Source organism: Archocentrus centrarchus, chromosome 10 (genome assembly GCF_007364275.1).
Source record: "Archocentrus centrarchus isolate MPI-CPG fArcCen1 chromosome 10, fArcCen1, whole genome shotgun sequence".
Taxonomy (NCBI): domain Eukaryota; kingdom Metazoa; phylum Chordata; class Actinopteri; order Cichliformes; family Cichlidae; genus Archocentrus; species Archocentrus centrarchus.
The window spans coordinates 21,375,480-21,391,338 of NC_044355.1; the positions used below are offsets into that span (position 1 = coordinate 21,375,480).

The 15,859-nt window shown below is 41.3% G+C and overlaps 2 protein-coding genes across 5 annotated transcripts in view; one reads left to right on the forward strand and one right to left on the reverse strand.

Annotated features, from left to right (window-relative positions):
• Nucleotides 1-1,123: 1,123 nt before the first annotated feature.
• On the forward strand, nucleotides 1,124-6,377 carry rmnd5b (required for meiotic nuclear division 5 homolog B). 2 transcript variants are annotated; one of them, XM_030740016.1, is made up of 10 exons: nucleotides 1,124-1,233; nucleotides 3,051-3,224; nucleotides 3,415-3,557; nucleotides 3,643-3,780; nucleotides 3,963-4,063; nucleotides 4,246-4,412; nucleotides 4,521-4,686; nucleotides 4,780-4,882; nucleotides 4,967-5,121; nucleotides 5,445-6,377. In XM_030740016.1, exons 2-10 carry the CDS (start codon nucleotides 3,086-3,088, stop codon nucleotides 5,506-5,508), a joined length of 1,176 nt encoding a protein of 391 aa, XP_030595876.1. In that variant the 5' UTR covers nucleotides 1,124-1,233; nucleotides 3,051-3,085; the 3' UTR covers nucleotides 5,509-6,377. The 2 variants fall into 2 exon arrangements, with proteins under 2 accessions (XP_030595876.1, XP_030595877.1); XM_030740017.1 differs by lacking the exon at nucleotides 1,124-1,233 and adding an exon at nucleotides 1,323-1,635.
• Nucleotides 6,378-8,487: 2,110 nt separating this feature from the next.
• n4bp3 (NEDD4 binding protein 3) overlaps nucleotides 8,488-15,859 on the reverse strand; it is a 28,303-nt gene continuing 20,931 nt past the window's right edge. For all 3 annotated transcript variants that reach the window (XM_030738539.1, XM_030738541.1, XM_030738540.1), the window contains exons 2-10: nucleotides 13,322-13,602; nucleotides 13,062-13,233; nucleotides 12,300-12,512; nucleotides 11,888-12,009; nucleotides 11,541-11,736; nucleotides 11,373-11,465; nucleotides 11,025-11,276; nucleotides 10,630-10,888; nucleotides 8,488-10,280 (exon numbers count right to left, since the gene is read on the reverse strand). In XM_030738539.1, the coding sequence (XP_030594399.1) occupies nucleotides 9,913-10,280; nucleotides 10,630-10,888; nucleotides 11,025-11,276; nucleotides 11,373-11,465; nucleotides 11,541-11,736; nucleotides 11,888-12,009; nucleotides 12,300-12,512; nucleotides 13,062-13,233; nucleotides 13,322-13,569 (1,923 nt within the window). In that variant the 5' untranslated portion in view covers nucleotides 13,570-13,602 and the 3' untranslated portion in view covers nucleotides 8,488-9,912. The remainder of the gene's footprint in view (nucleotides 10,281-10,629; nucleotides 10,889-11,024; nucleotides 11,277-11,372; nucleotides 11,466-11,540; nucleotides 11,737-11,887; nucleotides 12,010-12,299; nucleotides 12,513-13,061; nucleotides 13,234-13,321; nucleotides 13,603-15,859) is intronic.

Sequence of the window (15,859 nt, forward strand, 5' to 3'; positions counted from 1 at the left end):
TAGGTAGGATACTTTTCGTGTTGGTGTTCTGAGTGAGGGATATGATGCTAAACAAGGATATAGTCTCATGATCGGTTATTTAAGTGCCAGTATTTATGCCAAACAGAAAGAATATAAACTTATAGATCACATTTCAAATCTATCTCTTTTGAACTGACCCAGTTGCTCTTTTAGGACGTGACTAACTTTGCACAGCCAGGGGCAACACTAGACACACTCTCTTTAATTTATTTCATTATTATTTGTTTTCAGCACAAGTGGGTTTTTTTAAAGCTTCACCAGACCGAAATGTATGAAAGAGTATTAGGGGTGCATTAAGAATTATTTTTAACTGTGCACTTTGAGAATAAAGTAAAAATTTTCAGAAAAAAGTCAAAATACTATTTCGAGAAAAATGTCAAAAAACAAGTTTGAGAAAAAAACCCGTAATGTGGTGACTGAAGTTGTCGTTTCAAGTCAAACAACTGTCAGTGCTGCTATACCCTCTACAAAATGCCTTGGATAGATTAGTTAGTGAAATAACTTGATCTGCTGTCTTGTTGTGTCTTGTGATTCAGCATATCCCCTCTGTTCTGCACAAAGGTATTTAATTTTGCACCAATCCAGCCAGCTCTTCCAAGTTTGTGTGGTTTTTCCCTCTGATAAGATGCAGTTTTCTGCACCATCTCTTTAATATTATACTTATCACCAGTTTATGTGTGGAGAGAAATAATTTCCTTGTTACTAAAAAACGATTGTATGATTTCAAAAACTCATCTACACAAGGTCATTTGTAGAAGGTATAGTAGCCGTGGCAGTTTGATTTGGAACGACAACTTTAATCTCCACATTTCGACTTTTTTCTCAAAATTTCGACTTTTTTCTCAAAATGCACAATTAAATTTTTTTCTTAATGTGGCCCTCCTTCCTAGAAATGACTCCAAAGGCTGTGACATAACATTTAAGACGTGATATGATGCAATGCGTTTACTACAAATTAAACCCAGAAACTAACAGTGGGTTAAACATTTAGGTCTCCGGTGGTGCAGCTTCGACGTTACATCGGTATCCTCTGCTAACCGCTTCTGTAAGCAGTGTGCTTGAAGCATGTCGCAGACACAATGGGTTTTATTTTGAAAGGTCCCGTTGGCGCAGGAAGCGACGCAGGAAGATCCGCATTACGGCTGCTGCCTAAGTGTTGCCATAACAGACAAGTAGCTAACGCTAATGTTTGCTAAGTAATTAGCAAGACAGGTGAGTGTATTTTTTTTTAATTTAAAAAATTATATATCAGTCAAAAAATAGCGGAACAGCGACGTGTGTTTTAACTGTTGGGATGAGGCAGAATGGTGCAGCCAAGCGGGTTGTCACTCTCTTCTGAAATTATTTGGGCCTCGTCAATCAGCAGATCGCTAACATCTAGCTAACTAGCTGCTAGCAATGGCGAGCTTTTGTAGCCAGCTAGCGGCTGCGATACCGTTTGTTTATGTTAGCTGTGCGACACCTTTTCTTTTTATATCAAATTTAATTTCACCATATAACTTGGCAATTAATGGCACGCCAAATGAGTAGTTATGAGTAAAAAAATAACAGCGTAGGAAATATGACATTAACGCGTACAAAGAGAAGTCAGTCAGTATTGGCTAGCTATTTACGGTAGGTGGACATCTTCTGTTGTGGGCTTAACAAGCGGTGAGCTGCGGAGAAGCTACTCCATTTTTAAAGTTTTTTGGTTTAGAAAGTAATAATCTCAGCATGCAGACCTGCAGCGTTTTGTCACTACTTGATGAATGAATTGCAGTACCAGCTGAGGCGCAAATTGCGACAATGGCTAGTAAATAGCAGGCCGCGGCACACATTGTGTGCTTGTTTGTAATATTGTGTGGAGGCCGTGCTAATGTTATCACACAGGCCAAACTTTGAACCGGGGCAGCACTGAGCAGCTGCTGGAGGTATTTTAAGACATTATTTGTGCTCGGGCATGCTTGGTATAGAGGCAGCTGTCTGATGATCATAGTATTGTTGATATGAAATTAGTTCCTGCAGCTAACCGGAGTGTTATTAAAAATTTGTAGACTCTTATACCAAGCAATCTGTTTTGATCTTAAAATGCCAGATACGTATGCTTGTTTAACTGCAAAATTAAATGCATCGGTCGCCATTGTGCTGCACACTTGTGATCACTGACAGTCAAAAGTATGAAGTTTATTTTAGTCAGATTAATTTATGGTTAGCTGGCCAGAAATTTGTCAGCATTGTTTTGTTCACGTGTCGCGGTTTCTTGCCCCATTTTACATTTTTTGTTGATATCTTTAAAAAAAAAAGTTCATCCTGATAATAAAGATATACAATACTGTGCAAAGGTCAAGCATGAAAAGGCACCTACCTCAACAGGATGAGCCGGTATTGTATCTACACACACAAGAAAATCAGGCAGAGAACCAGTTTTAAATTGTATCTTTAGCCACTTTTTGAGTAGTAACCTGTCACAAAAAAACTTGTATTTTGTTCTCATTCCTTTTGCTGAATCTACAAAAAACTAATAAGAAAATCCCAAAGATAACAGCGTGACAGGCATAAAATATTATTAAATAGTATTTTTGCACCAACATGGTGCTATTAGTCAAAAATTTGGCATAACTCAGCATGGTGTGGAGTGGGTCCTTAAAAAATTTTAGGAAGTTGGACAAGTGGAGGACAAAAGAAGTGGTAGGCCTTAAAAAAAAAAAAAAAACTATTGGGGATCTTGTCAAAATTGATGGAATTATGAATGCAGAAGAGTACCATCAGACTTTGATCCACCATGCAATACCATCTGGAAAGTGACTGATTGGCCACAGCTTAATTTTTCAGCATGACAATGATCCCAAACATGCTGCCAGGGGGTTGTCTTAAATGCTTGCACATTTTTCAACAAATTGCTAAACCCATTTCACATTTTCTTTTAAAAATGTAAAGAAATCTTTGCTACAGTTTTGAAAATTATTTCAAATTAATATCAAAAACATGTAGTTAATTAAATATTTGTGTTTTTTGTTTGTTTGTTTGTTTGTTTTTCTCCTTTCTTCTAGGTGTTACTGTGTGTGTGCGTGTTCCAGCCTAAACCATGGAACAGTGTGCATGTGTGGAGCGGGAGTTGGAGAAAGTGCTCCATCGCTTTGTAATGTACGGCCACCAGTCTGAGGAGAGGCTAGATGAACTCCTGCGTAGCGTGTGTGAGATACGAGGACAGCTAGTTGCTTTTGGTAAGACTGAACCTGTTAATGTGAAAGTTTTTTTTTTTTTTTTTTTTTTTAAGGTTCAGTGATTGCAGTTGTATTAGGTGTTAATTTTTTTTTTCTTGGAGGGGGGGGTGTCATGCTCTCTGTTCTCCATCCTCTCTGTTCTCCATCCTCTGGCTTCGAACATTAAACTTTTCCCTCTTTCCTTTGACAGGGGTACAAGATGCAGATTTATCAGTCCTATCACAGACTATGACGCAGTGTTGTAAAAATATCAAAGAAACAGTGCAGATGCTAGCCTCTCGACATAAGGACATCCATGGCAGTGTGTCTAAAGTGGGCAAAGCCATTGACAGGGTGAGGAAAGGCTACAAGTTTTTCTGCAGTTTTCCTTGAAAATGTTTGAGAACATATCCGTCACCTCTGACATGCTTTTCTGTAGAATTTTGATGCAGAGATCAGTGCTGTTGTGGCAGAGACAGTGTGGGACACCCCAGAGAGACAGAAATACCTGAGTGAATCCATTGTGGAACACCTGTACAGACAAGGGATGCTCAGTGTAGCAGAGGACCTTTGTCAGGTAAAGCCTTCAAGCATTTTTTTTTGTGGGGGGGGGGGGGGGGGGGGGGGGGGTTATTCGCCTGAGTTACTTTGAGATGAGTGCACATAAATGAAGAAAGAATATTGGTCTAAAAATTTTGTCATCCTGTTTTTGTGAAGATAGTTGTTTTAAGAATTCCTTATGTTGTTTTAATCTTTTAGGAGTCTGGTGTAGTTATAGACATGAGTATGAAGCAGCCTTTCCTGGAGCTAAACAGGATCCTTGAAGCTCTGAGGATGCAGGACCTCAGGCCAGCGCTAGAGTATGTTGTCTTTCTGTATCTGTTTTTTTTTTTTTATTTTTTTTTTCTTTATAACCATCTGCTGCCTTCTAACACAGCTGAGACATTTCTTTTGATATTAGCAGTACAAATCTCCCTTCAGTGTTTATTGTTACAGGAGTGTTTACATAGAATAGTTGACTATTTTTCCTGTTTCTCTGTAGGTGGGCTGTGACAAATCGGCAGCGCCTTCTGGACCTGAACAGCAGTTTAGAGTTCAAATTGCACCGCTTGTACTTCATCAGCTTGCTCAGTGGAGGAATCAGCAACCAAATGGAGGCCCTGCAGTATGCCAGGCACTTCCAGCCCTTCGCCTCTCAGCACCAGAGAGGTGGGCATTATACAACAGTCGTCAAGTAGCTCCATGCAGCAACAATTCAGAATGAGTTTTTTCTTAAAGTGTATGTTTATTTTACTTATTTTCCATCACTCTTTGTAGATATCCAGATCCTGATGGGCAGCCTGGTGTACCTGCGTCACGGCATTGAAAACTCGCCGTACCGCAGTTTACTGGAGACAAATCAGTGGGCTGAGATCTGCAACATCTTCACCCGGGATGCCTGTGCTTTACTGGGCCTCTCTGTAGAGTCTCCACTAAGTGTTAGGTTAGAAAAACACAAACCGTATACCAGACCTCTTCTTACCAAGTTCAAACTCCATGTGGTCTTATCAACACTGCCATGTCTGTTTCTCTACAGTTTTGCATCAGGATGCATGGCCTTGCCTGTGCTGATGAACATCAAACAGGTGATAGAGCAGAGGCAGTGCAGCGGAGTGTGGACGCACAAAGATGAACTGCCTGTAAGTCCCTTACAGTTTTTAAAATGCATTCATCGCTTTATTTCTGAGCCGCGAGTTAACTCGTGTCCTGTCTGTACCTGGCAGATTGAAATTGACCTCGGGAAGAAGTGCTGGTACCACTCTGTGTTTGCGTGCCCAATTCTTCGACAGCAGACGTCAGAGAGCAATCCTCCCATGAAACTCATCTGCGGACACGTCATCTCCAGAGATGCTCTCAACAAACTAACCAACGCTGGGAAGTAAGTCGGCAAAAAAGGATTTTATTTTATATAGTTTTTGCATGGTAGTGTTGGTTAAAAGCACTTTTACTATTTTCCTGGATTAAAGTATTCAACCTTACTAATCACCCAGATGTAAAAGAAAGATTTAAGAGTGACATGCTGAGCCTGATGTTGAGGGCATTATAAACTGTAACTTTAGTCATTGCTTCCCCAAAAAGTCCTATATTCTTTAACAAATTAATTAATTCAATGGACACTAAAGTGGCTCTCTAAAAGGTAAAAATAGAGGATAAAAGAATTCAAAGATGTTAACACCTTGTTCCTATAATCTTTCTCCTTAGGTTGAAATGCCCGTACTGTCCCATGGAGCAGAATCCGTCACATGCCAAGCAGATCTACTTTTGATACCGCACTCTCGCCCCATCAAGGATGAAGTTACCTGGAGCTGTTTGTGTCTCCAGGACCTTTTGCTCTGACCCTTTTCCTCTGTCCCTGGCCTCCTGGCCTGTTATTGTAAGCATTAAGGTTTTATCCCAGTGCTCCTCTGGACTGTCTCGGCCATCCCGTCACCCACCTTGGACCCTCTAACTTTGCATAATATAGAGTCCAGCAGGGATGGTCCACTGACAACCTGTAGTAGAATGAGGTGTCAGTCAGCAATGGGAGCATCCTCACGAAGCAGCACCAATGAAAAAGGATCATCTATTGAAAGTCATTTGCAAATGCCTGCAGAGTTATACTCTTATCTTTTTCAAGTATGTAATACTTGCTAGTGTTTGCTTTCTTGGCTTTATCAATTAATTTGAGTTTGATGACTGCTTCTTTTTTTTATTTTTTATTTTTTTTATTTTGGACAGAAGCAGAATGATAATGAATGGGTGTAGCGTGTGGGTAAACGTTGTAGATAAGCAGTTTCTGATTTCAGGTTGGTAATAAATTTCTATTATACATAAAAGAAACCCGCTGAGTAACAAACTATTGAAGGTGTATAATTTGCTGGAGTGAAGGGAACTGGAGGTCTCTCTCAAACCGAACTCTGATTGTGACCCATTAATCCTCCATAATGTAATAAAGGCCTCACGTAGCTTGAAAGTCACTGTCAGCTGATGCATCTGTTCTGATCAGTTTATCCATCGATGGTGGGACAGCTTTTCTTTTGTGACTTACTGCACCAGCAAAAATTTTTTTCTCATTATAGAAGCCATTTGTCTTGTTCTATGTATGTATTTAACAAATACAGCAAAAGCAAACAAAAATATATATATATCTATATATATACTACTGTGAAATGTGTTTTGTTCCTATTTTTAATCGCAATCACTGCAGTGGCTCATGTAAAATAGTAAACAGAAGAGCAACAGGCACATTCAACACTACTACTGCGTAACTTTGAGAGCTAAGGACTCGACAGTTCACATCACAGCCTCGCTATCGCTTCACTGTGCCCCCCCCCCCCGCGTCATGTGTCCCGAGCTTGCACGCCATGTGATTTGGAGATGTAAATTGGTGTGATGGTAGCCGCATGGTCTGACTTGCAGTGACTGTAGGCTTGTGATTAAGCTTTACGTGTCGTGGATGGGGAAGTCCTCTGGTTGTTGTGGCTGTTTTAAATATAGAAAATGCCTCTGCTGTGTAGGGTTGGCTTTTACTTGAGACAGAATAAGTGACATTAAAACCCCTACATTTCCTCAGGGCTCATTGTAACAGTTCATACCACACTTTGCATTTAGTATTAAAGTTATACATTTATATAAGGAGTCTTGAACAAAGATTATACATCTATAGAGGCTGATTTGCTTTGAGGGGTTGTGGAGTCTGTATATAATATTAAATTTTTGATGTGTCACAACATCCGAGGCAGCATTTACTATGTTTAGATGTTAATAGTGCAAGTTCCTGGTGATGTCACCTCGCACACTAGTGAGGCAAATTTTTTTTCTTTTTCTTTTTCAGCAAGCACTGCACCAGCACAGCTCGCACCGACGATGCAACATTACACTCAGCTTTAGGTTTGATCTTGAATCAGTTCTGCTACATGCTTTGTGTGGAGTTTCCTCTGTTTTCCTCCTCCTTGGTTGACAATCATTCACCGCTTCTTTGAGTGTTCCTTCAGATAGACCGCTAGCTCTTCGTACTACTTGTATTAATTTTTAGCTGAATGTGTGCATTTCCTGCTTTTGTGTGTTATGCAACTTTTATTGTAAATATTTATCCTCTAACATGTTTCATATACTTGCATCTGAAATTAAAATAAAAATTTATACTCCAGTCGGGTTTTGGAGGCTTGTGCTGGGATTTGGTGGTGGACTGCTCCTGCCATATGGGGGTGGGGGGTTCTGTAGCTGTTTACCCCATCTTTTCCTACCACTTGGTGGCACTGGTGCCATCTTATCAGTTTTCAAGCTAAACAGCCTTCAAGTGTTTGATATAATTTCAGTTTCACAACTAGAAATGATGTTATCTTCTGAAATAATTCACTAATATTTAACCGACGCATTAATTTATTAGATAAACAGCATTGCTGCCTTGCAGCTCTGCAGTACTCCCACAGACTGACAACATATGAGAGGTAAGAATCTTTCCTCATCCCACTTCAGTAAATCACTCAGCCTCTCTGGAGCTGCACAGTTATATTAAGCCCCAGTTTATATAATGTTTTAAATGCCAAGGTAAGGGCCTGTGAGTCAGCTGCAGCTCCTATCTATTCCGATTATCACCCTGCATAAGAAAAAAATAACCCTACATTATGGACTTGCATGTGCTCTCCCTTTTCTCACTTTTGTGTATCCATAGCACATTTTTATTGAAAAAAAGTCAGGTGCTAAACCTTCATTCCTGCCAACATTTTCTTGGCATCCAGTTCAGGCTTGTACATTTGATGGTTTCTACAGAGGTGCTTTTTTTTTTTTTTTCCTCCTCACCAATCAGGGATCCTCCTGTGCTTCCATCTGTGCTGACCTTCCACCTCTTTCCTCTCTGTACTGCAGGCGATGGTATGCGAGGGCTGGTTGAGGTAGAACAGGGAGGGCCTTAGGGAGAGGGTGAGATAAGGATCCAAGGATAAACCCCTAAAAGCCATATTAGTCCCAAAAGCCTACACCACTCTGTCATAAAGCTCCTATCAGTGGGTTTTATTGGTATGCTCTCTGTGGATTTTAAGCCCCTTCAAAGCAGGCAGACCGAGTCCTTGAGCGAACGCCATCAGTCACTCTTCGAACATTTTGTCAAGTGATTTCTAGCAGTTTAATTCAGGCTACATTGGATAGAAAAGCTTATTATAACCCATTTTGCAGCCCCAATTTTCACAAAAAAGGCATCAGAGGCAGTTTTGCACCTCTTGACGAATAATTCATGAATACAAAACAAATCTTTATACTGTACAGTTTTAATTCCAGTAAACAGACATGAGTCACAGTATGTGGAAAGGTCAAATAAGAGCTGGCTTTTGAATGTTTATATATTAATAATAACAGTACTAGAGGACAATTTTTCACCTAGGTCATGCATTTGCTGTTATGTGCTAGGTTTGTGCACCAGTAAGCAGGGCAATCATGACGCATCTACTGATTGCTTTTGTGAAAGTATGCATATTTAAGACAACAGTGTGCTTGAAGTACAATGGCAAAAGGTCAGTAAAATCAAAATTACAATTATGTACAAAATACATATTTATATATAGATCTCACCTGACTGGAAACTGAATGAGCAAAATAAGCTGAGTATTTCCAGTTTAGGATACACAGTCTTCTCTACCTTGGCACCAGATAATTCTTCATAATTAACCCAAAGATGCTGTTTCCTCCAAGAGTCCAGGTGAAGCCCAAATTTATAGACTATCTGCACACACTGAACAGGCTGAGATGTTAACTATCGTGTAATCTGACTCATTTTGCTACTGTCAAGCCCCCTACAGCAGTTCAAAGCAAATGAACACAAAACAGTCACAATCATCGTGTCACTTTGCTCATTTACAGGTTTATCATTAAAGAAGAAGTCTTAAAGCAGGATTGTGTAGGTGCATGGCTGTATTATTTTTTTTTTTTTTTTTTACAGCATTGACACAAGAAGGATAGATGACCCGCAGTATCACTTGGCTCTATATGAGGTCCAGTATCTGCAGGAAAAGGGCTTTTATTAAACAAGATTGCAGTGGAAGAGATGGAAGAAGTCTGAGGAGTCTATGGAAGAAATCTGAGGAGTCTATGGAAGAAATCTGAGGAGGCTATGGAAGACCATTTGTGCCAGGAAAAGAAGAAAATTGAAAGGAAAGCTAATTACGCTAAAAATGAATACACTCATATGTCCAGTTTGGACAGACTTAATATGGGATAATAGAAACAAATTTTGATTTGGCAATTTAAAAAAAAAAAAATTTAACACTTTTTTTTTTCTTTAAATCACATAATTTTGACTCATTGTTTCTTTTTTTTAAAAAATGATAATCATTTTTTAAACAATAGCCTAAGATGCTTCTTTTAGGATTGCACATTTAACATTATATATTTTTTGAGTTTTCATTAAGTCAAGAATTGCATTACACACTAAAAGTAGGAAATACAACTCATAATTTCACAATTTTGACTTGGTAAATCTAAGTTTTCTGTTATTTCTCCTTTATTTTGGCATAACAAGTCTATTGTTTCACTTATTACTATTATTAGCAATTAATTAGTGGTAAATCTTTGCTTATTGTCTGATAATTTTGATCTCATTTAGCAACACTGATTCATTTGATTTTTTTTTCCCCTTCTACTGGCACATATGGTCTTCCATAGAAAACACTTTGCATTGCAAACAAGTCTGTCACAGTCAAATTTCCGATGATTCAATCCGCTCTATCCACGGCAGACCAGGGGAAGGCGTGTCCTCTTGTTTGTCACCCTCTCTCTCTTCCCTCAGCTCTGGCACTTCTTTTTCCAAAGTGCCATTTCCACTTCCTCCTCCTCCTCGCTCTCTGCTTGCCCTCAGGTGTTGCACTTCCCTCTCGAGCACTTCATTGCGGTGGTACATGTCTAAGTAGCTGGCCTGCAGCTCTTTCTGGTAGCGGATGACCTTGTCCTTTTCCGTCTGCCATGTGCTCCTCTCTTCCTCGAAAGCCATGGCCTGGGCCTCGCTTTGGCGTCGCTCCAGCAGTAGCTCTGCGCGCAGACGCTCCTCTGTAGGGCCCCCGCACCCCCCTGAAAAGAAAGTGGTTCACATGGCTTCAACTAGAGCCGAGCAGAGCCGTAGGGAAAATACAAAGAAAAACATTGGCTGCTTTTAAACTCTCGACCTGGTTACTCAAATGACCTGATTTTGGGCTGAAACATGTAAATATAAGAACTGAAAATAAGCCAATCATCTGTGTGAAATGCCTCACTTAGTTTAATATTAAAAGCACATCTGTGACCTACAAACACTGCGGTGTGAAACGCTGTGCCTGAAACTGCAACTATTATTTGTTCTTTTGAGCCTCAAGACCATTAAGGTGAATTTTTACATATTTTAAGAATCAAAGATATGAAGATATGAGTGACATAAGTCTACCTGTTGCCCTAGCTGATGGATTCTCTTCAGCTTCTTTTCCATCTTCATGTGCAGCTTGAGAGGGTCGTCTGTGACGTTGGGTCCCCTGCAGGACGAGCTTTAGAGCATCTATCTGGCATTCCCTGTTGCGCAGCTCTGTTCGGGCCTCCCTGAGCTCTGTCTTCAGCTGGAAGATTTCACTCAGCTTCTGAGTTACCTCTGCCTGGGAGTCCCTCAGCTGCTGCTTCAACAAGGAGATCTCCCCTGACTTCTGGCAAACCTGAGAGAGTAATGGGGAAAAAAAGGGGCTCGAGATTGACATAATTCAAACAGGACAAATCCAGATATCTTGTCTGTTCCCTGTAATTACGTATAAGTGCCATAAACTGTGCCTCACTGCCCTTCCACATCCTCACCTCCCACTGCGTCTCCTCCAGGGTCGGACTGGTTCGCCTGGGCATCACTCCAGCCTCTCGACTCATTTCCTTTCTCATGCTGTCGAGCTCCTCTTGCAGCCGATTCTTCTCCTGTTGGACCTTAAACAGCTGCAACTGCAAGTTGCGCTGGGAACGCTGGGCATGCTGGGAAACCTGACGCAGCTTGGCAGCATACAGGCGCTTCAGCTCCTCCACCTCCTTCTCCCACAGACGCTGCTTCCCTTCAAACACCTGCATGCGGTGAGCAGATGAAGGGGTCAGACTTTAAAGGGGAGGCAGATGGGTGTGTAGACTGAAGCTGAAGAAGAGGAAGATGATTAGATTCACCTGTGCGATGGCACCCTCGCTCTCATCCAGATTTCTCTTCATCTGTTTGAGTTCATGTTCTTTCTCCACCAGGCGCTCCTCCAAATCCCGCACCTGGAAAAGACAACAGAGCAAATCATTTAGCAATCTGTACATCATACTGACCTCCTCACCCTCCCCAGTACTCACCACTTCCTCCACAGAGAGGGAGAGTGTCCATTCATAAGGAGGTGGAGCCTCCCCTCCATATGGAGCCAGGCGGCTCAGAGTGGCCATGCTTCGACACGCCATCTCCCCTATAGCCACGCCCCCTGACCCCACAGCCTTCATGCCCACAGAGGTGCGGTCCAAAGAACCGATGGTGTTGATGTGGCCCATAGATGCACTAGTGTAAAAAAAAAAAAAAAAAATCCACAAAGGCCATTAAAATCTCTTCTTTTATCACAACCCACACAGTCAGTAAGCATGAAAAATCAATTCTAGCAACACTGCTTTTTAGTCTAAAGTATAGTTAAGACACTAATACTGCAGCCGACCTGATGTGAGCCAGGTGTGGGCGGAAGGGAGGTCGGTATGGCGGCAGGCTGCTCATGGAGTTATGGCCCGAGTCTGACAGGTTGTCATCTTCCTGGCTCATCCCACACACCGAGGAGAGGGCCTACACAGTCATAATTATACAGCTATTCATCACTGTAGCATTAATGAGCTGAAAAAAGTTTAATTTTAGCCATAAATAATGGATGGAAATGAAATAAAAAGTCAGGCGTAGCTAATTGTTGTGCATCTGTAATCTTGCTCGCCCGGCTCATTACTCATAGCTTTCCACCAAATTTAATTAAAGTAAGCAAGCAGTTAAGTAAACAGTAAAGTAAACAAGAGGACAACAGACTTGCCACCTATTTGGCAGAGGTATTAACTGGATGAATGAAGGTTATAAGGGTAGCTCACCTTGTTACCAGCTGATGCTGGTGCTCCGTGACGTGAAGGTGAGGAAGAAGAAGACGAGGTGGAGACAGCCTTGGGGACATGGGCATACGCTCTGTGCAAGCCGTTAGAAAGGCCGTGATCCATATCCTCCGATTTGGAAGACGGGTAGAGGTTTTGCATGGAGCTGAAGTTTTTGGGGGTGACAGGCTTAAAGGCCGAAGACCTGAAACGCGCCTAAAGGAGAAGAAGCAAGAGAGCAGAGAGAGGTAGCGAGGCTCCGTATCGTAAATCACAATGTTCCTATTAAATCAATACTGTTCCACCTCCCTATGTTTTTAGCGTTGATCAATTCAAGCAGGAAAAAAAGGTGATATTTGATCGGTGCAATAAATTCACAACACAGCAAGTGGCAGGTTCTCAATCTGTGCTGGTGAGCTGGAAGATGTTTACGGCTGATTTATGCTGGATAACAGGCCACGGGGGTGTTTCGCCATGCTGCCAGAGATGTATAAATGTGATATGGATCAATTTACCACAGCCCTAGAAGCCTTTCACTGACCGTAAATCATTCCTAAAAAGGAAACAACGGGAAGTTATTCATCTGCATCTGTGCAGATCTCCTCAAACTGACTGCTGCATGGGTACTTTTATGTAAATTACTAGAAATATTCAATATATTCAGTTTTTAAGTTAACACCTTTTTTTTTCCCCCCTTGATACATCCAGAATTAATATAACTTCTGATCTGATCTTTTTGCAGTATTTAAAAAAAAAAATATTCACCTTTTCATACTTGCCCCCGCTTGGCAGGGAGTTCTTTGTCAAATCTACTTCAGTGCCATCTTTGTGGTAGACCTTAGCATAAACGTTATCCTCGTCCCGTGCACTGACCGAGCTGAGGCCAGAGATAATGTCCTTCTTGCCATCACTGCTTGGGCTCACTTTAGGCTCTTTTCTGTTTGGAAGCATAGTAGTTCAGCTGAGGTCAAGTCCTGTCATTTTTATAGTGCCTTGTGGACTACTTCAACTACATCAGAGCCCACCTGTTGATGTTGAGGTAGTTGAGCAGCTCCCTCTGGGTGAAGCCTTTCTTCAAGAGCCCGTTGGTGTGTTTTGGTCTCACCTGGGGGACTGCACGGCTGCCTTTAGTCGGAGACACATCTGGCCTCTCCACCAAACTACCTACACTTCCCATGCCGCAACGCGGGGAGAGAGGTGGGGCTGGGAAGGGACTGCGGAAGTTTTTGTTGGGGCCACGGGTCAGAGGAAGAGTCTGGACTGAGGTTGCCATTGATTACAGGTCACTGTGGGGAGGGAAGGTGCTCTGTAAAAAAGAGAAAAACATAAAAAAAAATCTCCTTATTATCTTCTCAGTTAATTAATTTGTTGTTTGTCCATAAAAAAAAATAAAAATTTTCACGGTGTGTTTACAGTGACTTCAAACCTTTTGATGACCTAGAATGGGAGAATTTTGGCAATCTCGCTTTAAAAAAAACACTCGTAAACTGATTACCAGTATTGCTGGTGATTAATTTCAGAAATGTCAAAATATAGAAAAGAGTCTGCAACTATGATAGAAGCTCTGCAGAGATGCAAAGTGGAGCTCTCATTGTCATGCCAATAGGCTGATGTATACCATCTACACTGTAGAAAGCATGCACTTACAAGGCATCTTTTGCTATGCAAATCCATGCTAACCACCATGGTTAGCATGCAGCATGGTTAGTATGCATTAGCAGTAAAAAGGAAGTAAAGGTCAGAGGATCAGTCACTGGATTCATCCCATGGGAACCACAAATATTTGTATAAGTAGGGACGCTGTGTAAAATGTAAAGTGCAAGGATTTGCAAATCTCATAAACCCATATTTTATTTACAATAGAACATAGAAATCATCACATGTTTAAACTGAGAAAAGGTACCATTCAGAGAATAATATTAGCTCATTTTGAATTTGATGGCAGCAACATGTCTCAAAAATGTTTACCACTGTGTAGCATCTCATCTTTTAACAGCAGTCCTTAAATGTCTGGGAACTGAGGAGAGCAGCTGCTGGACTTTTGGGAGAGGGCTGCTGTGCTATTCTTGTCTGATACAGGATTCTAGCTCCTCTGCAGTCCTGGGTCTTCTTTGTTGTATCAGGCAGGTTTGTGCAGGCAGGCCAGTTTAGCACCCAGACTCTTCTACTAAGAAGCTGCGCTGGTGTAATAGCTGCAGTGTGCGGTTTAACATTGTCTTGCTGAATTATGCATTATCCCTGAAAAAGATGTCTAACAAGCTAAATGGTCCTTTTCCTCTTTAGTCTGGAAGACGCGGCGTCCACGTTTTACAAAAAGAATTTAAAATTCTGACTCATCTGACCACAGAACAGTTTTCGACTTTGCTTCAGTCCATTTTAAATGAGTTTGGGCCCAGAGAAGACGGCAGTGTTTCTGGATCAGGCTTTTTCTTTGCAGAGCTTTAACCTGCATTTGTGGATGACACGGTGAACTGTGATTTCTAGAAGTGCTCCTGAGCCCGTGCAGTGATTTCCATGACAAAGTCATGCCTGTTTTTTTTAACGCAACGCCGCTTGACAGGCCCGAAGACCAAAGGCATCCAATACTAATTTTCGACCTTGTCCCTTTCTCCAGATTCTCAGAATCGTTTGATGACATTATGTGCTGTTATAATGAGATATTCAAAATCTTCATTTTATGTTGAGGAGCACTATTATGAAATTGTTCTACATTTTTAGTTGGTACTACTTACTTTTGTTGCCTGTGTCCCAACTTTTTTTTGGAATTGGGGTTGCAGTAAATGTGCCAGTCCATTTATAATATCCTGACACATTTTCCTGGAAACATCCAGCTACTAGTTGTTGAGATATTTCACTGTGGAACAATAATGTTGGACCGACTGACACTGCCTTTTCTCCTCTACCGAAATAAACCCCACCTCTTGACCCCTTACTACTGCTAGTGGATGTTAATCCTTTGAGGACGCGGACGAGCTGACACGCGTTTCATCAGCTGTGTTTGCCTGTACAGACAGCTGTCTCACGGCACAGCCAGAACAACTCAGCCAAGCAAACTCGCACAAGCTGAGCTCCATGCACGGTAGAGGACAACGACAAACTTAAAACGATGCCTTTAAAAAGAGGGTAAATTCCTCCCAAGATGACAAAAATGTTACAATACTGTTATCCCAGAATCTTTCTTCTCGGAAGCTCGTGTTATCTTTATCTCTACAGCAAATCAAAAGACGGCAGGATTATGTGAAACATAAACTGTGTCAATGTAATGTTTTTCTCTGAGGTCAGACACCATATGTCACATCATAAGCCTGTTATGTAACTCTGACCCAGCTAGGTTACTACAACTCATTTCCTTAAAAAAGGAGAGGTGCTCTGCACAGTGCACATTGTGGGAAATCAAGTCCGGTGGCTGCTTATTTTCTTTGCAAATTTCCTGCCTCTCATGAAAATCATGGTTAAAGTGCCAGTCGCACCGTGTGTTGTTTTATGATATTATTAGTGTCAGAAATACACTGATTTCCATTATCTGTTTGGCAAAACTAAACAAGCTGTCAAGTCACTAGAAA